This window comes from Callithrix jacchus, chromosome 14 (genome assembly GCF_049354715.1).
Source record: "Callithrix jacchus isolate 240 chromosome 14, calJac240_pri, whole genome shotgun sequence".
NCBI classification, from domain to species: Eukaryota; Metazoa; Chordata; class Mammalia; order Primates; family Cebidae; genus Callithrix; species Callithrix jacchus.
This window is the reverse complement of record NC_133515.1, coordinates 104,404,840-104,431,614: the sequence shown is the minus strand read 5'-3', so window position 1 is coordinate 104,431,614 and position 26,775 is coordinate 104,404,840. Positions and strand designations below refer to the sequence as shown.

Genomic DNA, 26,775 nt, shown 5'->3' with positions numbered 1-26,775 from the left:
AATGGAGCACCACGGCCTGTGGAATCTGATCCTGCGAATACTGGCTCCCCACAGAACCAGGAGGCCCTTCAAGAAGGAAAAGAGGGGCCTGGAAAAGCCAGGAGTAGACATGACAGAGCCTAACCTTAGGAAGCAGGCCAAGGACAAAAGCACCCAACCCCTGGGGACATTCCAGCCAGCAAAGTGTCCCTCTCTAAACTTCTAAAGCGCCCCATCCCTGAAGGAAGAAGCGTGGGAACAGAGTATAAGGCAACAGGAAGCTGAAGCCCCTTCCTTTAGGAAAAGGTGGGCACTGATGGAGGGTTTCGGAGGAAAGAAGCTGAGGAAGGACCGCGCCAGTCCAGGGGCTGGAACAGCTGGGGAACTCCCTGGTACCGCAGCACAAATGGGGGTGGCTGCTCCAGGAACAAGAACATGCAGACATTCCCCACCCTTCACACACCTTTTTTCTGGAAACAGAGCTCATCTCTTGGACCACAGAAGGGGACACACGGCCAATCTGCAGAAAAGCAGAAGCAGCACAGACAACAAAGGCAGGGGGAAGGGAAACACATCAGGAAAAGAGAGCAGGGGAGACCTGGAGAGAGAAGGAACGAGACAGGAGGAGGAGTGTGGGCAGTGGGGGAAGGAGAGACAGAAGCACGGGCTAGCTGACTAAATGTGAGGGTCTGGATCTAGGTGTTCCTGAGGCTGGTTCCACATCCCAAGCATGGTTATGTAAATTAACGCATCTGCCTCTTGGCTTATGACATTTGAAGTTAGGCTGTACCATTTACAGTTTAAAGAGTTACTATTTCAGTTGTACATAATGAACCTTAAAAATCTACAAAGGTGGGGTCGGGCATGGTGGCTCACGCCTGTAATCCCAGCACTTTGGGAGGCCAAGGTGGGCAGATCATGAGGTCAGGAGATCCAGACCATCCTGGTTAACACAGTGAAACTCTGTCCCTACTAAAAATAAAAAAAGTTACCTGGGTGTGGTGGCACATGCCTGTAGTCCCAGCTACTCAGGAGGCTGAGGCAGGAGAATCACCTGAACCTGGGAGGAGGAGGTTGTAGTGAGCCGAGATTGCACCACTGCACTCCAGTCGAGGCGACAGAGACTCGATTTCAAAAAGAAAAAAAAAAATCTACAAAGGTACCTCGAAAATCATATCAATGCTGGAAAAACTAAGGAAACCAAAGTTGGTTCTGTTTTTTCTTTTTGAGACCAGGGTCTTGCTCTGTCGCCCAGGCTGGAGTGTAGTGGTGTGATCACAGTGCACTACAGCCTCAACTTCTCAGGCTCAGCCACCTCAGCCTCCCCAGGAGCTGGGACTACCAGTGCACATCACCATTTGTCTAAATAAAAGAAAGCTTTCTTGGAGTCTTTGTCAAAGAAGCTATTCAAATGAAAGTATTTATTTTTATAAATGTTTCCTCCACTAAGTTTATGTCTGACTATACTTAAGGAACAGGAAAAAAAGGACCCTATAATTAAACTTGTGCCAAGATTAACCAGCAGCCTCCATCACTCGTTTCCCATTATTACAGGTTGGGTATCCCTTATCTGAAATGCTTGGGACCAGAAGTCTTTCAGACTTTGGATTTTTTTGTGTTTTAGAATATTTGTATTATATTTACTGGGTCGAGCGTCCCATATCTGAAAATCCAAAAGGTGAAATGCTCTAATGAGCATTTTCCTCCAAAGTCAGTCAGTGCTTGAGATGGTCTGACTCTGTCTCCACATAAATCTCATGTCAAATTGTCATCTTTGGCCTGGTGGGAGGTGATGGGATCATGGGGGCGGACTTCCCCTTGCTGTTCTGTGACAGTGAGTTCTCATGGGATCCGCTGTTTGAAAGGTGGGGCACTTCCTCCTTTGCCCCCTTCCTCCGGCTCTAGCCATGTAGGACGTGCCTGCTTCCGCCTCACCTTCCGCCATGACTGTAAGCTCTTGGGGCCTCCACAGCCCCGCCTCCTGTACAGCCTGCAGAACTGTGAGTCAATTATCTCTTTTCTTGACTAAGAAGTTATCCAGCTTCTGGCAGTTCTTTACAGCAGTGTGAGAACAGACAAATACAGTACTCAAACAGTTTTAGATTTTCGGCTTTGGGATGCTCTTAACCTGTACAATTAGATTATACTCTCTTGGTATAAACTATTTAAAAACAAATCCCAAACTAATAAACAAGCCAGAGAAACCTATCAACATGCAGTTATAAACACACCCAGGGAACACAGAGACACCAGGGAAAACAGGGAAGGTACTTCTGGATGATTTAATCATGAATGGCAGTAGGCAGTAAGTTCCTAGAGCATTATCAATCTTGAGTTTTGGCACAGGATAAACCTTTCATTTCATGGTGTACATTTCACAACATTAAAAAAAACAAAAAACAAAACCTGGTTTACATGATGAAAATGATGGGGAAAATGACGTTTATAGAGCCGTGACTTACAAGCGCACCCTTGGGGCCACGCAGCGGTCAGTCATTGAGACCCAGCTTCAAAGTCTAATCCACAAGGCACAGATTTTCAAATCTTTACCTCTGTGTATGAGAATTTCCTTACAAAGGTAAGGAACTCTAATGGAACTTTAAAAATGTGTGTTCCCTTGTCTGTGTTTAATGATGATCAGTTTGGGGGAGCTGTACCCCTCCCTAATCACAGGCAGGATCACTTCCAAAATCAATGAAATGACCGTCCTCTTCTGTGTCTTGACTTCAGGTGTCCGGCTGAACGGCGGAGTCTTTTCCTTTCTTGTCGATGCAGTTTCTCAGCCTCCTGTTGCTTCTTCTGCTGTTCAGACTAAAAGAGAAAATTAAATGAGTAGAAGGAAGGAGAGGAAATCCTGTACCTCTTTTCTGGTAACCATCAGGATGCCAACAGTACTACCACCTGCTCTCAGACCTGCTCTCAGGAGAAACGCTGCCCACGGGCTCCAGGGGACATGGTGGGGCCAACGGAACTCTGCTCTGGCAAATGCTGCCTTGGCAGAAACAGCAGGACCAAGGCCAACTTTCACCATCCATGCAAAAGCAGAAATTCTGAACCCCAGGCAAGAGAAGGGCCCGATAGACCAGTCTGACTACAAAGCAGGAGACTGGTTTTTCAACCACCACACTTGCAACAACACTGGTATGTTTTAAAAGGGCCTAAAGAAGAGCCACCTTAAGAAGATGATATAGCTTACAGTGTCCACTTTCCTTTTAGAGGTCTTTGTTTACAAACTAGAGCTATTAGTTTATTCTCACTGTTTTTAAAAACAAAAGAAAAAATACTTAAATGTACTACAAGTACATTACTATCCACACTCAAGCCCTCATTCACTAGAACTTGTTCCAAAGCATTTTTAGCGGTTTCCCAAAACTCCACCTCTCCTTAAAAGCAGCAAACTGCTCTCATGAATCACTGAAAAAAGCTCAGCAGACCATGCACAAGTTCTCAGCCGACTGAGCACGCGGACTCTGGGCTGCCTGCTGGAAAGGTGCTCACGTGTGTCCTCTCTCACACGGGAGCTAGAGCTCCTCCCTAACCCATCCCTGGCGCCAAATAGTTTTAACTCCTTTCAGCAGAAATTCTTAGAAGAGTATCAAGGCAGAATCCACAATAAAGGTAAGAGTTATATGGTTTTAAAAACACACTTGATGGTTTTGAAAATACAAACTCCTGAATGTAAAGGTCAGAAACAACATTCTTAGTGGTGGCACTGTACAGACGGTAAACAGAGACAGCGCTGGCAGGGGCCTCAGCTGACAAAGCGGAAAAGCACTGCCCTATGGACACCCAGGGAACCTGCCTCATGGGGATCTGCATTTTCTACACAGCTAAACACATGCACCTGTGTGTCATGCTTGAGGAAAAGTCTCCACATTCACCTCTTGTGGATATCACCCAATCTTCTTAAATTAAAGAGTTGGAAGTGAGAGAAGACTGGGGAAGGAAAGGAATTTGTAACGTCAAAAAACAAATAATAACTTTTCTGATTCTAGGAAGCTCTTAAACTGGGTTTCTGAATAATTCTTTAAGTCCCTTCTCTGACTATTACCATTCTTCAACTGTCTTTTCAAAGTAAATCCTGGCCTGTGTATTCTTCCGAAGTGTGTCCCAAACTCCTCCACCGTGGTCAATCTCGGAGGTTCCTGCCTGAGCCCAAGCTGCCGTCCTTCCTAACCAAGGCCGCCACGGAGCTGCCTTTCTTGAGGTCTCTGCTTCCTCTCAAATACCCTTTGAGGCAACTCTCGATGCAACAGCCAGAAGGCTTTTTTAAAAATAGAAATACTATGTCAGTTCAGTCCTGTGCAACTGCAAAGCTGGGTGCCTTGCCAAACATTCTCACGGCCCTCTGCTCTCCTTTGAAGCACTTGCCACAGTTCCAATGATATAATTAGAGGTATATAATTTTTACCCGCTCTCTCTCTCTCTCCTAATAGACTGGGAACTGTGATGGCAAGAGCCATGTCTGTCCCCAGCATGCAGCACCAGGCAGCATCAATACACATGTATTAATTACAGATGAACAAGGTGTGTGGAGCTTCTAAGTTAAGGCATCTCATGAGTCTTCATCATGGACATCAATTCCAAGGTTTTCCCTTATCTGTCTGATGGCAGAAGTCACCTTCCAGGATTGCTATTTACATCTCCTGGAACACATTTTGGGAAGCTCTGCCAGACTTTCTCCACCAAGGTAGGGGCTCCGAGAGGAGCTTGTAAGCAGTGCCTATTGTTCCTGTAGAAAAAGGACTATGACTAGCCTCTGTCCCAAGGCTGCATCCGGAAGACCCTGCTGCCATGTGATGGGTCCAGGAGGCTCTCTGGGCGTGGGAGTGCTTCTCCCAGGTCTGCTGCCTCCTCCACCTGACTACTTCCCCACAGCCTCCAGCACTCCTGTCACAGAGGGAGGAGGACAGGTGGAAACCGGCACACCTGTGTTAAACAGCCTCAGCCTTGAAGAGAAACTATACTAAACAGCAGTTAAAAATCAGATTTGGGTGTTAGTTACTGACTTGCTGACTAAAAAAAAAAAAAATGAGATTCGGGACTGAATCAGAGTTTTGTCACTATACAATTTTAGACAACGTTAAAGCACAGATTGTTCCTCTTGAATTTTACTGACGTTTTAGAAGGTAAATACATAAATACGGGAAAAACTCAAGATTCTACCTGAGCATATCAGACTTGCAGTATAAAGAGAACTGTATGAACAACTGCCTGAATACGTACAATTTATTGGAAACTTACTCAAGTAAAACTGAGATTTAATAACTAAAATGTCAAGTGAGGAAACACGTACATCAAACGTTGACACATTCCTCAAAACAGTTTCAGAGCCTCTGCTTGATTCAGTTATGAAGCCATTTGAAGCAATTCTTAATACTATTTTTATAAACAAAAATATAATTTCGGAGCCATCTTATTTTCATGTTACCATAAATTTTAGACCGATCTTCATCTCAGTACCTTCCAATTTAGAAAACAGTGGGAAAAGGCTTGTATTTTCATGTTATTACAAAGTAGGTGCCCGTGAACCCCACAGAGGGGCGTCTGCAGCTGAGGGGCTGTGCGGCAGATCTGGGGTCCTTGCAGGCTATGCTGCTCACGCCCACTTGACATCACCTGAATTTCAGAGGGAATCAAGAAATGCTTCCCGGTATAAAGAAAACTGACACAAAATTAGGAACAGGCACCGTGGGGTCCCTCTGAATGTCTATTTGGCTTACCTAAGTGATCAATGTAAGAGGGTAAATTTGCTCTCAGCAGGCAGAATTAACTGAAAAGCTTTTTGCACTTAGAATAATGAAGTGTTTTTATCACTTGGCAAGTCTCCTGGATGCAGGCTGGGAGAATTTGAGGGAGATCAGAGATGAATGGGTACAGGATGTGATGAGGTATTTCTCCAGAGCTGATACACAAATGGCCAACGAGCACGTGATAAGATGCTCAAGATCACTAGTCATCAGAGAACTGCAAACCAAACAGCACCACTCAGCACCGCACACTAGCATGGCTACAATAAAGACAGACAGCGACAGGTGTGGGTACGGACGCGGAAAACCTGCCACCCTCACAGGCTGCTGCTGAGAATGTGAAATGGTGTAGCTGCTTTGGGAAACAGTCTAATAGGTTCCTCAGAAAGTTAAATAGCTACACCATGTGACCCAACAATTCCACTCCTAGTATAGACCTGAGATACATAAAAACACAGGTTCATGCAAACACTTACACATTAATTTCCATAGCCGATCATTAATAGCTTCCCCCAGAGGAACACAAAACACAACCCAAGTGTCCCTTAAAACATGAATGAATAGCAAAATGTGGTGTAAACATACAATGGCATATTCATCAGCCATAAAAAGAAATGCAATTCTGATTCCAGCTACACCACTGGATGAATTAACCTTGAAAACATTATGCTCCGTGAAAGAAGCCAGTTACGGAAGACTTCATATTGAATGATTCCATTTGTATGAAATGTCCAGAAAGGGCAAAGCTATAGAGACAGGAGATAGATTAGTGGTAGCCAGGGGCTGGGGGATGAAAACATGAGGGGAAATGCTGGAGGGTATAGGGCTTCTTTCTGGGGTGATGAAAATGTTCTAGAATGGGTTAGTGTGATGGTTGCCCGACTCTGTGAACACACTAAGAACCACTGAACTGTACACTTTACAAGAATGCATATGGTCTGTGAATTATATCTCAATTTTAAAAAAGAATAATAATCTCCCCACTACTGTTTAGGGAAAAAAAAAAAAGGATGAAATCTTGGTCATTCTTTTCTATTTGGTGACTCTATTAAAGAGGACTGAGTATGAATGAGAAAAAGATTTGAGAAATAAAACCATATCTAGTTAACAGTAAATACTTACGCAGTGTGTGACACTACAATGTGTGGCGGGCATTATTACCTCTGGTTAAAAAAATGGGTCTTGGGGCTGGGCGCGGTGGCTCACACCTGTAATCCCAGTATTTTGGGAGGCCGAGGCGGGTGGGTCAAGAGATCAAGACCATCTTCGTCAACATGGTGAAACCCTGTCTCTCCTAAAAATACAAAAAATTAGCTGGGCATGGTGGCACATGCCTGTAATCCCAGCTACTCAGGAGGCTGAGACAGGAAAACTGCCTGAACCCAGGAGGTGGAGGTTGCAGTGAGCTGAGATCGTGCCATTGCACTCCAGCCTGGGCAACAAGAGTGAAACACCGTCTCAAAAAAAAAAAGGGTCTTAGAAACCAGCTGAGAATAGGATGAGCACTGGCAGAATGGTCTGTCTTCTAAAATGACAGGATCTGGGCAAGTTGGGCATAACCATCATGGGGCATCAGAACTTGCTAATTCCTCATCTTCTTCAAAGTCCACATACACAGGAGGTAGCCCTACACCCTTAGATGGTCAGGACGGGGCTTTTGCTTTACAAAGCTGCGCCTCAAGCCACACAGCAATCCAGAAACCAAGACAGCTGGTTCATCTCCAATACAGCTAACTCCAGGGCTACTCAGTCCCTGCCTCCCTTGGGACACCAGTGACACTTCACACTTTGCTGCAGTCACACATTTGGCCTGCTAGGGGCTCTGGTTGCAGGGAACATGCTAGAAAAGGGAACAGAGCTTCCACAATAGGGGAAAAGCATGAGAGGGCTGCTCTGGGGACACACACAGAAAACACTATTGAAAGCCTATTGTGAATTTAAAAATAACAATAAAAGACAACTCACCCTCTTTAATGTGAATGTCAACTGTTTGCTGCCAACAGTGGTATCAGATACACTCAACGTCCCATTTTTTGCTTCAATCTTCAAACGATCCTCAAGGGTTTTGCTACGGGAAATTTAAAAGAACACCGAATTAGTCAGTTATGTTTTAATTTGCCATCTGAAACAAGTTTTGATTAGAATTGATCACAAAGGAAAATGTTTACACATGTGGTAAACAGAAAATATCCTTCCTTTAGCACAAAATTGAAAGAATTAGGTGCACTCAAAGAGTCATTATTCGTATTCAAGAGATAGACTGGAAAACAATGGCTGGCAAAAACCCATCCACTAATTTACTATTTTAAGTGGCAGTACCAAACACTTCAACGCTGCTACTTACCTTACTAAAATAAAACGTATTTCTGAAGACCAAATGCAAAGAGCAATCTACTTTTGAAGCACCTAGTTGATTATAATGGTCACTGGCATTTATGATCTAATGATACATTTAAGGCACAAATTAGGTATGTGAGTATTTTAGCCACTCATCCACCTTTTACAGAGGAACAAACACAAATTAAGTTCTCCAGGTCGAGCCACAGAGAAGAGCTATGATAATTCTGGCTTCTCCTTCACTCAGTCTTAGCTCCATAGCCTGCAAGCCATCATCCCACAGCATGAACAGCTTGAAACATGAATCTGTCTGATTACGCTGAGAGAAAACGAAAGCGGTCACACTCTGGGTAAATTCTGCCGGATTCAGCTCTGTCCACTGCTCTCTCTCCAGGTATTTTTCCTTTTAGTTTCTTACTTGACTTACTCTTTCTGACATACTTTATTCCAAATTTAAATCTCACTTCACTTCTTGATCACGTTTTCCAAATTCTTCCAGGCTATTTATCTATGTCTCTGTTACAGTCTGCTGCACCCTGCATTTCACGGTCATCTGTATAATTAACACAGCCCCTCCTCTGCTTTCCAATAAAGAATATGAGTATTGTACCAGTTATATGAAACTTCACTGCAGGTTATAATCATGTTTTATTATAAACTAGAACACTGACCCTTTTGGTTAACTTGGTTTAGAGGGAAATACACTGAATTAAGCCTAATGATATTAGGCTTATATTTTAGTAAGTTTAAACAGTTAACTTTTTCTAGAAATGGCTAAAGCAATAGATTCCTATCCCCTGAGAAGATTAAGAGAGATGAGAGGGAAGACAAAAGAACATGGTTCTCTTCTACTCTGTTCTCTCCTCAAAAACAATATATCTGCCTCCCGCCCTCCCTGCCCAGACCAAATTCAATGCAGCCCTTTAAAGTGAGTGCTAAGAAACCTGACTGGGAAAAAAAAAAAAAAAAAGCCTGAACTGTTTGAAAGGGTCTCCTTTTCCCTGAAATGTGATCTTTGTGACTAATTACTGAGGAGAACACAGCTCCTAAATGATCTCTAAGACAAAGCGATGCTCCTTTGAAACTGTGAAGCTAATGTTTGATGTTCACACCATGAGAAATGTATCTCTAGTTTACAACTCGTAGTAATGTACTAAACATACCTTCTTTATAGAATTTGAGACATAAAGTGGTTAGCATAAAAGTGAAACTCTTTTCTAAGCAATAATGTTATTAAGAAGCACTTTTAAAGTACTTTTCATCTTCAAAGTTCTTTATAGACTAACTAATTAATCCTTTCAACATCCCTGAGACAGAAGTATTTATCCTTTATAGATGGCAAAAAAGGGAGGTAAGATGTGAAATGACTTGCCCCAGGCCAGGGAAGGATTCAGTTCTAAGCCCAGGATTCCAATTTCAGAATTGCTGGCTTCCAGGCCTGTGTCACACCATACTTGATTTATACAGTTTGGTTCAGGAAACTTGTCCATTGTCCATTAAGTATTCTCAATGACAAGCTTCCACATGACAAACTGAATGAAATTAAGATTTAGGTTAGCTTTTTTTTCTTCTAACAATTCAAAAGCGAAGTGTAAATGGACTCTATGCCTGTGAACTGTGTGAGCCTCAGCACATTCCTCAACCTGTTCAGTTCATTCTTCCTTCTTTTCATAGCTACAAACTCTGAGGTTTAAAAGGTAACGGCCACTATGCCTGTGGAGTCGCCATTCTTTTACTTTCTTAATAAACTTGCTTTCACTTAAAAAAAAAAAAGGTAACAAGAATTCCAAATAACTATGGAACCACTGAGACAAGATGGTATACATAAAACAGTAATTTAGGAAGCAAGAGACGCTTCCAGTAAATTGTGGGGAATTACCACTCTGCTAAGAATGACCTTACTTCCTCTGTGAAAGGGCATACACATTCTGGGTATTCTCTCAATGTACCTTCAATGTGCACTTGTAAAAACTTGTTCTGTCTAGGCTACTTGGAAAGACAAGCTGGGTTTTGGAATGAGCCATGGCAGAAGATCAGACACAGACATGGGCTGTGTATGGAGATTTCTACATTAAACAAGTCCCACTTCCCCCACTTTGAAAGTCAGTTTACTGAAAGCGTTTGCTAACCAGCAGTTCCACAGCCTGCTTCTTGAGCCTGAGTTTGGTCAGAGACCTAAGAAGTAGACACTGCTCTAGGAACACCTGAAAACTCCTTATTGAATGGAAAAACGATAGGCAGAAAAGCACGCTGCAGGTGCTTCTCGGCATGTTTCCTCCACGACACTGGCAGGTGGCAGAGGAGGATGGCAGAACCAGCCTTCCCTCCCCTCCTCCTCCCTACTCTTTTCCCTGCCCAGGCTTTACTTTAGGTCTGTCGGCCATGGGGGACTTTTTCGTTAGTTTATAGTAAAGGTTTCTAGAGGAAAATCTAATTGGAACAAGTAGATAAAAACAACCCCCAAACTTGTGATTGCTAAGAAACCAGATATCGGCTTTAAAATGTTGTAAGTGTGATTACAGGCATGAGCCGCTGTGCCCGGCGTACTTTGCTTTAAATAAGTACCTTTGACAAATATTTACATATGCCGAAAGTTTACTGAAAACTTTATTTCAATGCGTTCCGCTTACATGTGTTGCTTCAAAGGCCCTATTTCAGGAGACTTAACCTCAAGCAACGATGAAATCTGATGCCTCATCTATAGGCATAACAAGATTTCAACGATTCCTAATATCCGCTGTCACTTGGGTCTGGGCAAACAGGCGCTCTGGCCAGAGTGCACAGTGCTCAAGCCCTCTGGGAGGGTGATCTGGCAGCCTCTGCCACACACCCCTGCTGACCCAGCAAACTCCTACATCCTAAAGAAATGCTTGTCCATGTGTGTCCACATTTGTGACTGTGAAAAGGGCAAGAGAAACACAAGAAGCAACCTAAACATCCACAGTTAGAGGAATATTACATAAATCACAGCACATCCACCTGAGGAAATGTTTATGCAGCCAGAAGGCAGACTTACTGGACCTACAAAGAAACATTTCCGAGACGTGCTGTTTAATGAAAAGAGCAAGTTAAACAGTACCATTAGGCTAGGCAGGGTGGCTTGTGCCTGCAATTCCAGCACTTTGGGAGGCTGAGGCAGGAGCATATCTTGAGGCCAGAAGTTCAAGACCAGTCAGGCAACAAAATGAGACCCCACTGGCCAAAAAATTTAAAAATTAGTCGCATGTGGTGACCTGTAGTTGCAGCTACTCAGGAGAGTGAGGCGGGTGGGCTCGAAAGCCCAGCAGGTTGAGGCTGCAGTGAGCCAGGACTGCACCTCTGCACTCCAGCCTGGGCAACAGCGTGAGACCATTTCAAAAAATAACAAAGAGTATGAGCCTTTCATGTTAAAGAAAAAAGCTACAACTATAGATCTGAGTGTGGACACACACAGGAGTAAATGCATTTTTCAAAGGTGAGCAGTACGGTGCACACACAGCCATGAGCTCACGGAGGGAGGTGGGGCTAGGAGAGACTTCAACTTTCGGTCCACACTGCACTATTACAATGATAACACGCCTACATACTACTGAGTACATACTCCTTGAGTAATAAAAGATTCTCTTTTTAAAAACGTAAGTTTGGAATTTAATTACTTCCCAGATTAGATTTTTAAATGCTTATATTAAAACAAGGCTGCATTATCTCAGCTCTTACCCACTCTCAGAGGAACGTGAGTTGAAGAGTAAAAATAGGTCACATCAACTCACAAAGCGGATGATGCTGCAGACGTAAGAAGCTCACCAAAAGCCACCCAGCCACCTGGTGAAGAAGATGAGCTCCCCAAACATCTTTGAATTTCTAGGACCTACCACAGGGCAGGGACTTCAAAGAATGCTTTCATTAACAGAACTGAAAAGCCTCCTGGCAGCTAGTATTTACTACTCATGAAGAGGAGTTACCCTTAATCTGCTGAAATGGGGAGAGTTTTCATTCTAGGGACTCTCTTCCGCCACTGTTGTCCAACACACACACCTCCACTACTACACCTTGCAGGTCACGGCCGCTCCACTACCAGAAAAGGCTGATGTGCCCAGATTTCTGAGGCCAACAAGCGTGGACTTTCCAATCTTTGCACCTATAAACAGAATTACGTCCATGCATCAGGCTTCTTTCCTCCATGTCTCTGAGGATTCATTCTTTCTTTTCTGAGGATCTCCTTACCTGGTACTTGGGCCCACGGCCACCCAGTTCCTTACCAAATGCCTCTTGGTCAGCTGACTCAATTCTCTCAATTCCTTAGTACCCTCTTTCCATGCCTGAGTCTTCTCTGCCTACTGTAAATCACATCTCTCAAGTCTATAAACTGCTTCCCATCAAGTTATTGGCTTTCATCCCTTTCTTTCACTACCAAACTTCTTGAAAGACTCACCAACACTAACTGCTCACCATATTTTCTATCTCCCAGTCACTCATCTCTCTACTGCAGTCCGCCATATTTGGCTGGACTGAGAATCACATTCCAGTAAGGCCATCGGCATCCTGGCCTTTTCCCAACCTTCGTGCCTGGGCCTCTGCTCCGCTGGCGTTAGCAGCACTCCCTCCTCCGAGACACTCTCCATGTTTGACCTTTTCCAGTCTTCCCCTCAGCTCTTGGACAACTCCAGGATTTTTACTGCCCATCTTCTCCTTTGTCTGCTCTCTAACAGAAGTCCTAGCCCTAGGCAATCGGTACATCTGTGAGGTCTCTAAAATTCTATGCAAATGTGTCAGAGGCATTTGTATTTTTCTCTAAAGAGGTGTATGGAATGGATTTTATCACAGACTCAAGTAAAAATATTTGTTTTTCCCCAGGCTTCTATTCTTAACCCTAATCTTACTCTATATGATTACAGTACATCTCTTTTCATTCATGATCTGGAGCACAGAGTGAAAGCTGGTAGCTCTCAAAGTGACATCTCCAGCTGCCTCTTCATGGGCCCGATGGACACTGCCATTGGCTTACTGAATGCTGACTGAGAAGACGCCTGGGCTCCGTCTGTGTAACGTGCACAACACCCGGCTCACTGCGTCTGGCCTTACACCTGCTTTGTACTCCGTACTTTTACCTCGACGGCAACATTGACAAGACACCTCAGCATCATCCGTTCCCTTCTCCTTGGACATCAGGAACTGATGCTGGAGTTTGTGCCCATTTTTCTTTCTCACTCTGAGTCTTCTGGTCTGTCTGCTCCTCTCCGCTCCATCATGCGGGTCTGCGGCCCTTCTAACTGGGATGATTCTAATAGTTTGAGAGCTGGTCTCTGGGTGACCAGTTTCTCCCCACATTGTCTTTCTAAAATGGAGATATTTTGCTAACAGGCTTCCGGGAGCAGGAATTTTTACGGCTGTGATTTTAGTTGCTACAACAATCATGCAGTACTTTTATTATAAAAGTATTAATAATACTGGGGGAGGGGTTGGGATACATTTGATCCCATTCATCTAGGCTGTAAGATGATAGCTTTCCAGTGCTTGGTCAGCCACCCCTCCACGCACCCAGTGCTCTGGCTATAGGAGGGCAACCCCAGCCTTCACACAACCTGCCTGTGTCCTGCCTGTGGCCATGCTTGCCTCTGCCAAAAATGCATTCTTTCCCACCAGCCCTGAGCCCTCCGCTTGGTCTTTCCAAGACCAGTTTCCCTATGACTTCAAGTCTCCACAAATTCAGCCCTTCCTTCTTTGCTCCTTTCCCATGAGTGCTTCAGGCACACAGGCCATGTCTTTCTTCCATCCCCTTGGTCTAGAATGGCGCTCTGCTTGCACTGGGCAGTTGAGAAATACTTGACAATGAATGGGTGGTGGAGAGGCTGATAAGTGGATGAATAGACTCACAAAGTTAGCACACTATAAGGCATAAAAATACGTGTCAAGAGACACATGTGTTTACCTAAAGCCATGTGACTACATCGAGCAATACAGACAGCTCACTCAAGTCTCCAGCTACCAATTACAATCCACCTTTCCCTTTATAGAAACAGTTTTAAAGCTGGGCAAGTCCAAGGAAACATTTAACATACTCAATCTGACGTTATCTGTTGTTGACTGGCTTGCGGTAACTTACAGAATAACCATAAAGAGTCACTTTAGTTCACTGAAGAATCATGTTTCACTAAATACTCTTGTAAGTATTATCGCTTACATAGTTCTCAAGAAGAATGTTTAACTTAGTGATATTTAACTTCGGAAGAATGCTTAAGAGCAGTGTGTTCACCTCGCTATTGTTTATTCTCAGATCTAAATTTTTATCCCCTTTGTTTATACTTCCATATCCTACTGCTGCCCCCAGGCAGGAGGAGGAATGTTAGAGATTAGTCAGACCGCCTACCCCCAAATCACAGCCCCCTGTGGCCATGGTTACACTCAAAACAACTGCTCCCACGTTTTCCTGGTCAATGGTTATGGGGAAAGGGAGTCCTTTCTCAGCAGATCTTGAAGGAGTGACTTCTGAGTTGCCTGACGGGTTGTCAAGGCAAAGAAGATTCACACTTTCAGCAAGTATTTCTCAAGTGCCCACTTCAGTCTAGTACTTATTCAAGAGCCAGAGATAAAGCAGTAAATAGGGCAAGACAAGAACAGCATATACTCAACAAATAAATTCACTCCACAGAACCAGAACAGTACAAACAAGCAGGACTCCCTCTGCTTCTGAGCGGGACTCCAAATAAAACACCTATGAACAACAGCTGTATACCAAGTGAGCTGCACACACTGCTGGGGAATGTAAACTGGCGCAGCCTCTGGCCAAGTCTGCCGGTTTCTGAAAAGGCTAAACACAGAGTTCCTATATGACCAGCAATTTCTTCCAATTCTTGCACATAAATGAAAACATGCAAAACTGTATAACCAACGTTCACAGCAGCATTATTCGTAATGACCAAAAAGTGGAAACTACCCAGATGTCCATCAGCTAACGAAGAGATACATAATCTGGTCTACACACACAGACACTGGAATATTAACTGGTAAAAAAACAAATGGAGTAGAGTTGTCCCTTGGAATCTGCTGGAGAATTGGTTCCAGGACCTCCCTTTGATACAAAAATCTACGGATATTCAAGTTATATGAAATGGTGTATTTCCATATAACCTGTGCATACCCTCCCCTATATGTTAAATTATCTCTAGATCACTTATAATACCTAATACAATGTAAATGCTACATGCATAGCTGTTACACTGTATTGCTTAGGGAATAATGTCAAAAAAAAGTCTGTACATGTTCAGTACAGTTACAAATTTTTTTCTGAATATTTTCAACTCATATTGGTTGAACCTATGGTGAGGAACCCACAGATACAGAGGGCTGACTATACTGACAGATGCTACGACACAGATGAACATTAAAGACACTGTGCTAAGAGAAACAAGTCAGCCACAAAGGCCACATATTGTACAGTTCCTCTTACAGGAGATACCAGAATAGGCAGAGCTAGAGACACAGAAGCAAACTAGTGACTGGTTTGGCATGGGAGATGAGGGGGGCGAAATAAATGTGGGGTGACTGCCCCTGAGGTGGAGAGTTTCTTTCTGGGGTGATGACAATGTTCTAAAAGTATGGTGATGGTGACACAACTCTGAATACACTGAAAAGCAGTGAACTGCCTGCTTTAAGTAGATGAATTGTATGTTACATAAATTGTATCTCAGGAAAGTTGTTATTTTAAAAAGTGAGTTGGTCAGTAAAGAAAACATCTTCAGAAGTTACCAAAAACATTACAGCTGACCCTCGAGCAACGTGGGTTTGAACTCACTGCTCCACTTACACGCAGAGTTCTTGCGGTAAAAGTTAACACCGTTCACTTGCCTCTTCCGCCTCCCTTCCACTTCCTCCTCTTCTACCTCTGCCACCTGAGACAGGAAGACTGATCCCTTCTCTTTCTCCTCAACATGAAGACAACAAGGATGAATACTTTATAATAATCCACCCCCACCTAATGAATAGTACATATATTTTCCTTTCTTTATGATTTTCTTAATGACATTTTTTCCTCCAGCTTATCTTATTGTATGAGTACAGTATACAATACATAGAACATACAAAATATGTGATAATTGACCCTTGACTGTTAAAAATTCCCGTCACCAATAGGCTATTAGTAAATTTTGGGGGGATGTTCTAAGTTCTAAGTCACCAGGAAGGTTAAAAAAAAAAAAGTAAAGTTTTTGGGAAATCAGAAGTTGTCGTGTCAGGTTCTAGGCTTTCTAGTGAAAACAAACAAACAGACAGAAGCTAAACGCATAGTTCTGACTTTGCAGGGGCTGGTGCTCCTAGCTAGTCCTCAAGTTGTTCAGGGGTCAACTCTACTAGCTTCTTTATTTGTGGACAAATCTTTTGTTAGTTCACCAGAACCAGAATTTTGAGATGCTTCTGAATTCTAAATTGAAGGATTCAATACATCTGGTGTGACAGATATTTACTAGAAGCTGGTGAAATAAAGATGAATAAGACATATCTCAACCCCAGAAACAATTCCACCCGCTCACTGATGTCCTCCCACGCTTTTCCTCCTCCCACTTTGGAAAAAACACCTTCTCCTGCATGGAGAGCTGGGAACTGGAGAAGTACCAGGTAAAGAAAAGTACTGAGCCCAACCTAACACCTCGCCTATCCTCTCCACTCCTCGTATTCCCCCTGGAGACTGCTCCCTTGGCTCCCCAGGCAGTCAGGCTATTCTTCTAAAAGTCAGCTCCTATGACTGTCCAGCATATTCCAATCTTGTGCATTGATAGTTTGCCTAGAAATTCTCAGAGACTTGGATAATGTAGAGTTTATATACAATTTGGTCTTGACATCTCGCTTGTTCCTGACTCAGACTCCTGACAACTGAAAATTATTTACTGAAAAGGAAATAAAACTACCTTTCTTGGGGAAGGTTAATCTTTTTGGAGGGGTGGTAAATATTTATAACATAAAACTTACCGTTTTAACCATTTTTAAGTGGACAGTTCCGCAGCAATAAAGTACATTCACATTGTTGTACCATCGCTACCAACTATTGCCAGCACATCTTCATAATCCAACCTGAAACTCTGTACCCATGAAACACTTGGCAGCCACCATTCTACTTTCTGTTTCTCTCTATATATTTGACTATTCCAGAATACCACTCTTTTTGATCTCTTAATTTTCCTGAAAAAGACTTAAAATTTCTGGCAAATTTTTCAAGTAACTCTTTCAATAAGCAGGTAAACTGAGATGGGCTTCCCAGAACTGAACTTCTCACTTCTTAAAATAACTTTGTGAAGAAGCAGAAAATTAGTCATCTCGGCCTGTAATCCAAGCACTTTGGAGGCCAAGACGAGCAGATCACCTGAGGTCGGGAGTTCAAGACCAGCCTGACCAACATGGTGAAACCCAGTCTTTAAAATAAAAAAAGAAAAAAGAAAATTAGTCATCTCCTAACTGCCACTGTCCAAAAGGTTTCAAACCACTGATCTGTATGGCACAGCATAAGTATTTGTAGGGGAAGGAGCCCCGTAGGGAAAAAACAAGGATGAAAGTGTGTGGCTTCTGCAGCTTAGAAGTCTTCTACTGATTCTCATAAGGCCTATCTATACCCTATATTTTACTGCATGTAAACTATACCTCAAAACTTGCTATTACAAGTAAGTAAACTCCTTGGAGATCAATGTACTTCACTAGCAACACTCTTCTCAGGCCGGCTGGGTGCTTCCTTCACATCACCTCCCGCACGGCCTTACCTCCTCCTTTCCTTGTCCTCTCCATCCCCTGCACCTCCATCATCCAAAGACAGAAGTGGCGTCTGTACAGCAATCTGCCAGAGAGGAAACACAAGGGCTCGGCCACATGTCAACTGGACGCTCAGGCAGTGCTACTCACTTCATCAGTTTCTGCTTTGTGGCGGAATCTTTGAAGCTTCTAAATTCTTCTCCTGCTTTGATCTCATAAAACTGGGGCTTTAGGACTGTCTGCTGGTCCTCCTTGAGTCGCTCCTGCCGCTTCACTTTTTCCTCCTGCTGGAGGAGTCTGCGCTGCTTCCTGACCTCTTCGACCCAGGCCTTTTCATCATCTGAACTCTCTGAACTTTCTGCATCACTCGGTTTTCCTTCCGGCTCTTCCTCCTCTTCCTGCGAATAAAAATAGTGAGTAGCTCCCCAGTCAAACACAGACCCCTTGGTTTCTTTTAAGCAGCACTGGCCCATTAATGAGTGCATGACAGTTGCTCCACGGCATGTATCAGAAGAAATACCTTTAATTAAATAAGATAATACTCCTAAGCCCAATGTCAACCACTTAATATGTAATTACATCTCAAGTATAATCAAAGACTCTTCCAGCGTACAAAGAAAACATCATATTAAAGACACAGTAGCAAGTTCTAAATGATAAGGAGTACGTTACTTTTTCACGATGTTCCTGTTGCTCTAAGAGTCTTAGTTTCTTCTTCCTTTTTTCGCTAATTTTTGAAACAAGTGGATTCAGAAGCCTGAATTCTTCACTCTCTTCATCTACTTGGAAGTCAGGATTCTCAAACATAACTTTAAATCGATCATCAGTGAGAATATTAGGAAGACTCTATAAGGAGGAAAAAGATATGTAAAAATCGAAGTTAATATCTGATGAACTTAAATTTTTGATTTGACCAGAAACATGGTTTTAAAACACTGATTCTATTATAAATTAATAAGCTACATGAGGCATAAATTATTAACTCATCATGAAACTTCTTCCAGAACTTTCTACTTGCCCCTAGGTTTTAGCTCCACCACCAAAACAACCTAGGAATCTACTCAGCAGATGATGTATACCACTTGGCCATTACACACAATGAGCTAAGAATGAGCCTTTCAGCTAACTTCATGCCTAAACATTACAAAGAATTTCTTCAATTAACATTTTAATGCAAAAAATACCTTTCAAGAAAATGCCTAAGTTTTTGAAACATTTATTTTTTAGAGACAGGGTCTCCCTCTGTCACCCGGGCTGAACGCAGTGGCACAATCCCAGCTCACTGCAGCCCCAACCTCCTGGGCTCAAGCGATCTTCCCACCTCAGTCAGCCTCCCAACTAGCTGGGACCACAGGAGCACTACCACACCAGGCTAATTTTGAATTTTTTGTAGAGATGAGTCTCTCTGTTGCCCAGGCTGGTCTTGAATTCCTGGGCTCAAGCAATTTCTTGTGCTTCAGCCTCCGAAAGTACTGGGATTACAGGCATGAACGACTGTACCTGAAAACGGGGCTTTTAAACTTTAGCTACTATAAAATAAGCCATTCTTGCAACTTCAGATTCCAAAACTGGGAGGAAGTATACAAAGTCAGTAACTCAGAAAGCAGGATGGGGAAGCTAGGAGTGTCAGTTTACCAATCCCAGCTGCGTTACTGGGAAACAGATGGGACATTTCCATCCCGTACAGGGTGGATTTATCAATATTCTCCCCTCAGGTCATCTATTGTTGTCAAAGGATATCATGTATCCCTCAGATATGAAAACTTTTGGCTACTGAGACCCATTTAGATAGCTCAGAACTGACATGAAATTCCTTTTTTTGGCACCATTTTCAATGGAAGGTTTTCTAAACTGTCCTATAAACTTACCTGGTCACTTAAGTAGATGACAGGTAATCTTACACATTTAGGACTAAATCCTTCTCTGCTACAGGTCTGGAAACCAGATGGAACGGCTTACTTAGAATTGTCTGTCGATCAGAGTAAAAAGTCCCGAACACTGCTGGAAAAAGCTGCCCTGTTTGTGATGGACTCTGGCTGCTAAGCAGACTACTTTACTATTTCTCCGCTGCTGACAGTAAACAAGGTTGCAGGCAGTTAAGTTCTGAGTATGACTTGTGTGACAGACCTGTACAAAAGTTGAGTAAATCATAAGATACTAAGGAAATTGGCCTGTTTATAATTTGTATGTACCTAAACACACATAAACCCTTACCTAAAATTCTGAGATATTAAGTGCAACAAGTCTTCCCTGATTAAACATCGTTTCCAAGAAAGACGAGGAAGGGAAAAAGAAAGATAAGATCCGGTTCCTGATCCTAATCTAGTAAAGAAGAAATAACATTACAAACACATTTGCTACTAGGCCCCTTCTGGAGGCTGCTCAGCAATGCTGAAAATGCCACACCAGTGGTCATCTTTCCCTCTGCCATCCCCCAGTGGGGGAGGGGGTTGGGTTTGGAATGTGAGAACAGCACAATCAACTTGATGCTTAGGGCAGTGGCCCCCACAAAAAAAAAAAACAACAACCAAAAACAGGAATCCCGGCAAATGACACCCCAGGAATGGTCCTGGGTTGTGGCACCAGGGAGGAGGAGGCTTGAAAGATGAGTAGGTTTCAACAGGTAGAAATCTGAAGAAATAGCATTTCCAGCTGACAAGGGAGGGGTGAAGAGTCTGATGACAAAAGAATGATGCAATTTGAAAAACGCTTGTTTGATCAGGCCATACTGTGAAAAGATGTTAAATAGCATGACTGTTATTTTGATGAGATAAGGGTAAACCACTAGCAAAGCAGAGGAGGAAGAGGAAGAGGAAAAGGAAGAGAAACAAAGGAGAAGGAGGGAGAGAGGAAAGGACGGAGGAAGGAGAAGATGGATGATAAACAGAAGTATGCTTCGAGACTCTCAGATGGCAGAACTGTGCTTCTGAGCAGGTGTGGTGGCTCACGCCTGCAATCTGAGCACTTTGGGAAGCCAAGGTGGGAGGGCTACTTGAGGCCAGGAGTTCAAGACCAGGTGGGCAACATGGTGAGACTCTGTCTATACAAAATACAAAAAACGAGTCAAGTGTGGTAGTGCATGCCTGTAGTCCCAGCTACCTGGAAGGTTTAAAGTGGGAGGGTTGCTTGAGACTGGGAAGTCAAGGCAGTGGTGAGCCCACATCAGGCCATACACTCTAGCCTGGGTGACAGAGAAACCTTGTCTCAAGAAAACCCCAAAACCAAACAAACAAAAAATCCAAAATTGTGCTTCAAGAGTATGCAGCAGCATGATGTCTGACAGACTGCTGAGTAAGAAGCCAGTGTCATGAGAAGACTAAAAAGCCATTTTAAGAAACTGGCGGAAGACACAGGGCCTGAATTAGGGCAGCTGGAACTTGTGAGATACACTTATAAATTAGAATTGACAGATCCAGCTATGGAGATGGGAAGGTTGAGAATTAAATACAGCATTAGAAACTTCTCTCAAACATCTAGCTTAAGCAGCTAGAAAGCTGGCGACACTGAGTTAGGCTCCATCGCTGCTGAGCATTAGGAAACAGTGTATGGGTGGAGTAAGGGGGAAGAAATCACACTCCCTTTAAGGCTGCCTCTGCCTGTGCCCCAGGAGAAGAGCACAAGGATTCGGGGAACAACATGCCATGTCTCAGGAGAAAGGAGGAGGCTACGATGTAAATTTTGGAGCTATCTATAAATATGGGATAGGTGATATTGCCTAAGATCCGGATATTTTCAAACGAAAATCTATGTGCCTATTACACATTTTCAGGTTAAAAAACCCCAAGGGCAAATGTTTTCATCTTACTATATTTATCAAAGTAATAATCATATTTAATAAATAGAGAAAATGTTACGAAGACTACATGGCTGGTATTAAGATTTTTTTCTTAATTTAAATCAATTGCATCGCCCAAAGACAAGTATGCTTTGCATGAACAACTATAAAATAAAGCCTCTTCTGACCCAGCTGTAAAAATACTTCCCTCAGGGTTTTTTCCTAGTCTGTCTGTTTTCACAGCTGTCTTAAGGGAAAAAAGCAGGATAAGGTATAGTTAGTAATGTTCCATAAGAGCTTACAAGTGTCTGGCTAGCGATCCATCCTATAAACACCTGTCTACACATGCTCAACGTTACCATTAAAACACACAAAACATTAAAGCACTGTTCGTACCACAGTCCTACCTCCAAGAACGATATCTGTCTGAGTAGGATGCCTATTATTATTTTGTTCCAACATGGTAACATACATGAAGAATGATTGCCATCTGAAACAAATTAGTTCTTTTTTTTGAGATGGAGTCTCTGTCTCCCAGGCTGGAGTGCAGTGGTGCAATATCAGCTCACTGCAATCTCTGCCTCCCCAGTTCAAATGATTCTCCTGCCTCAGCCTCCTGAGTAGCTGGGATTACAGGCACACACCACTACGCCCAGCTAGTTTTTGTATTTTTAGCAGAGATGGAGTTTCACCATGTTGGTCAGGCTGGTCTCGAACTCCTGACCTCAAGATCCACCCACCTCAGCCTTCCAAAGTGCTGGGATTACAGGCGTGAGCCACCACGCCTGGCCAATCAAATTAGTTCTTTCAATGTTATGGTACCCATGAAGTTAGATTGGTACAGACTTCTGAGTAAAGACGGTGGCTTCTAATCTCTTCTAAAACCTCACCAGAACAATAGAAAAGGAGCTTTGTAAAAAGGACATAAACCTTTAAGGAAGAGAGGGAAAGGAAAAAGGGGTGATAAAAATTTGGGAGCCAGAAAGGAAGCCTATTTAAAATCACATCCCAGCTCTGGAAAGCCTGGCCCTTTCCAACTGAGGAGGTGCCTGGCTGGGGCTGGCACTGTAAGAGCAAGAGAGGTGTGCTGGCCACAAGGAGGGGAGGGCAAGGCTGGCACAAGGGGCTGAGGTGCCCCTGGACACCTCCAACCTCTTGTGACCTACATGGTCAGTTTAAAGAATGCTGGTAGCCAGGCCTTTATCCACCAAGCAGGGGGACGTGAGCAACAAAGATAAAGACCTAAGAGACAATGACATGTGCAGCATCTGTCCCCAAAGACAGTTTGGCGAAGTCACCACACAGTGACTTTAGGATCCTGTCCCTACCTAGAGTTTCATTCAGTTTTTAACTCCCTTATTCTTCACTGCCAAAAAATAACTATGGATCATGGCAGGAAAAACGAATTGAAATTTTTTTTCAAGAAAAACTCCCCAGCACCGAAGACCAGACTTCTAGACTGGACCTGCAGCACAGGAGTCGTTCCCGTGAGGTTTCCCAGGATGCCTCCTCTTTCTGGGCTTACTCTCTTATTTTAGGGAAGCAACACCTCTAGCAACTTCCCAAGGAAAAGCAGCATTTAAGGGGAGTTGGTTGTTGTTGAGGACTTGCCTGTCTGAAAATGTCTACCATACCCTCACGCGGACTGACTCCTTGTCTAGGTTGGAAACCATATTTCTTCAGGAAACTGAAGGTTCTTGGAATTCTTGTGCAAGCTGGGTTGAGGTGAAGTGAATCCCCAGGGTCATGATAAAGGGAGATCCCAGGATTAGAAGGTGGCCAACCCAAAATGGAATGGGGCAGAAAGTTCTGAAGCAACTTCTACAGGAAGGTAACTAAATGTAAGTCTAACCTATCTAAATATATCAAAATAAGACTTAGAGAACTGGCCCAGAACTGGGGGTTGATTAGTGATAACTACATAGAAAATGAACAAGAGAGACAATTATTAACTTCAAGAGAAACAAAGACTGAACAAGAATGCAGTCACAGATTGCACTGACTTGGCTGGAAATAGCAATTACGTAGGCCAGGCATGGTGGCTTATGCCTGTAATCCCAGCACTTTGGGAGGCTGGGGTGGGAGGATCTCTTGAGCTCAGAAGTTGGAGACCTGCCTGGATAGCACAGTGAGACCTCATGTCTACTAAAAAATACATATACATATGTTAGCTGAGTGTGGTGTGTGCCTGTAATCCCAGCTACTTGAGAGGCTGAGGTGGGAAGATCACTTGAGCCTGGGAGACTGAGGCTGCAGTAAACTATGATTTTGCCATGGCACTCCAGCCTGGGCAAGAGAGCAAGGCCCTGTCTCAAAAAAAGGTTAGAACAATGTAATGCTGCAGACTGACTTAATCAAAATCACAGTAGAGCTTCCTTGGAAAGGAAAGTTAAGAGGTAAGACTATAGGCAAGGGGGAGGGAGAGAGAGAAATTTATATCAAAATAATCAGCTAAAGTGGCAAAAGTGGTTGTCTGAGAAGAGGTAAAAATGGAGGAAGGGGGAGGGAGGAAAGCGGGGGACAATAGGATGGCCTACATTCCTAACAAATCTTGGACAAATGGGGGTTTCTTTGGTTTAGTTTTTTTGTTTTTGTTTTTGACAGTCTCATTCTATTACCGGCCTGGAATGCAGTGGCACGACCACAGCTACCTAAGATCCTCCCACCTCAGCCTCCTGAGCAGCTGGGACCACAGGCATGCGCCACCACACCCAGATAATTTTTTCTATTTTTTGTAGAGATGTGGTTTCGCCACGTTGCCCAGGCTGCTCTTGAACTCCTGGGCTCAAGTGATCCTCTTAGCCTTGGATGGGATTACAGAAATGTTTAGTTTAGTTTAGTTTTTTTTTTTTGAGAGGCAGTCTCACTCTGTCATCCAGGCTGGAGTGCCATGGTACGATCTCGGCTCATTGCAATCTCTACCTCTGAGGTTCAAGCAATTCTCCTGCCTCAACCCCCCAAGTAGCTGGGATAACAGGTGTGTGCCACCATGTCCAGCTAGTTTTTGTATTTTTAGTAGAGATGGGGTTTCACTGTGTTGGCCAGGCTGGTCTTGAACTCCTGACCTCAAGTGATCCACCTGCTTTGGCCTCCCAAAGTGCTGGGATTACAAGCGTGAACCACTGTGCCTAGCCAGAAATGTTTAGTTTTTAAAACTATTCAACTGTAATTTTAAAAAAACCAAAAATCTGGCCAGGCACAGTGGCTCATACCTGTAATCCCAGCACTTTGGGAGGCTGAGGTGGGTGGATTACAAGGTCAGCCTGACCAACATGATGAAACCCTGTCTCTACTAAAAATACAAAAAGATTAGCCGGGCATGGTGGTGTGTGTCCAGCTACTCAGAAGGGCTGAGGCAGGAGAATCGCTTGAACCCTGGAGGCAGAGTTTGCAGTGAGCCAAGATCATGCCACTGCATTCCAGCGTGGGCAACAGATCAGGACTCCTTCTCAAAAAACAAGAACCCACACCAAAACCCAACATTTTAATTGGTACTAAAAGAGCTTTAAAAGTAACATTTTGGGGCTGGGCACAGTGGCTAACGCCTGTAATCCCAGCACTTTGGGAGGCCGAGGCAGGTGGATCACTTGAGGCCAGGAGTTTAAGACCAGCCTGGCCGACATGGTGAAACCCCATCTCTATAAACATTTTTTTTTTTAAAATAACATTTTGGATGCTAAAACTGATCTCATTCAACCCCAAGTATCTGTACCTAATTGTATTCCCTAGAGAGATGAATTATTACTTTAATATATTCCTGCAACTACAAAGTCCCATCTAGGGGTGATAGGCAACAGTGACAGATCATTAGGCATTAGATTTTCATAAGGAACATGCAGCCTAGATCCCTGGCATGCGTAGTTCAATAGGGTTCGTGCCCCTATGAGAATCTAATGCAGCCGCTGATCTGGCAGGAGGCATTGCTCAGGCAGTAATGTGAGCGATGGAGAGTGGCTGTAAATACAGGTGAGGCTCCAGGCTCACCTCCTGGTGTGGTCTGATTCCTAACAGCCATGGCCTAGGACCATGGCCTGGGAGTTGGAGATCCCTGGCCTAGAGAGCTCATACACAGTCCTGCCTGAGCTGCTGCAGAATGCAAGAAAAGTACATTCATCAGAGACTTTAAGGCCACATTGAGAAACTGACAAAAAAAAACTAACACACAAAAAATAATACCTGCAGGAAAAACAAAATAGCTCTAAGCAAAACTCAAAGCCTTACAAACCACAGAGATCACAGATGCCCATGCCTCTCAAAGCTGTTTGTGCATACTGGGAGCTCAATACAAATCTGTTGAAAGAATAAATACATTAATTCTTTTTTTTTTTTTTTTTAAAGAGATGCTGTCTTGCCCTGTAGCCAGGCTGCAGTACGGTGGTGTGATCACGGCTCCCTGCAGACTCAAACTCCTGGGCTCAAGTGATCCTCTCATCTCAGCCGCCCAAAGGATTGGGAATACAGTGAGCCACTTCACTTGGCCTCAATTGTTAACTAGAATTAATGCAACCAAAATTTCTGAGTTTGAATAAAGTCCGTATAACGCTGATTGACATTATGTGGTAGGCCACTTCCAATTTTAGGTTTAATATCAACCGTACAGTAAATATTGTATTATTAGACTTTTGTGTTATCAGTGGCAGCAATATTTGGCAATACATTTCACGGTCTGCCTCCAATAAATTTCAGCTGCAGACAAGGCAAAACATACCTTTTAACTTGGTACTGCAAGATACCAACTTTCCCATCCGGAGTTATCACAGCCAGTAAAGCTCTCAAGCTTTTGAGGAGCGGAGTTCAAAGGCAAGACTAATGATCTAATGGGACTTAATAATTCTTTCAAGTATTCTTTACAATTAAAATGAAGGATTCTTTTCTTAATTCATAAGTGATTTCTACGATCTTCACTTTACCTAAGATGAAACTGTTCAACAACCAATTACATAAACTTTTTCTAAGCACAGCCTCAGATTTTCAAAAGAAAAGAAGGATTCTTTTCTTAATTCATAAGTGATTTCTACGATCTTCACTTTACCTAAGATGAAACTGTTCAACAACCAATTACATAAACTTTTTCTAAGCACAGCCTCAGATTTTCAAAAGACCGTATATAAATATCTCTGGAATGAAAGTGAGCTCTGATAATAGGTCTGATTTGGGTTAGGAAGTCGCTGAAAAGTAGGGGCCCATTTTGCAAATACTACTGTTTGGCAGAATTCTGTTATC

The 26,775-nt window shown here is 43.3% G+C and overlaps 1 protein-coding gene across 2 annotated transcripts in view; it reads right to left on the bottom strand.

Moving 5' to 3' along the window:
* Positions 1-2,247: 2,247 nt before the first annotated feature.
* Positions 2,248-26,775, bottom strand: part of NOL10 (nucleolar protein 10) — a 119,047-nt gene continuing 94,519 nt past the window's right edge. For both annotated transcript variants that reach the window (XM_002758034.7, XM_008981135.5), the window contains 4 exons: positions 18,450-18,623; positions 17,928-18,175; positions 7,695-7,797; positions 2,248-2,790 (listed from right to left, as the gene is read on the bottom strand). In XM_002758034.7, coding sequence (XP_002758080.3) covers positions 2,671-2,790; positions 7,695-7,797; positions 17,928-18,175; positions 18,450-18,623 — 645 coding nt within the window. In that variant the 3' untranslated portion in view covers positions 2,248-2,670. The remainder of the gene's footprint in view (positions 2,791-7,694; positions 7,798-17,927; positions 18,176-18,449; positions 18,624-26,775) is intronic.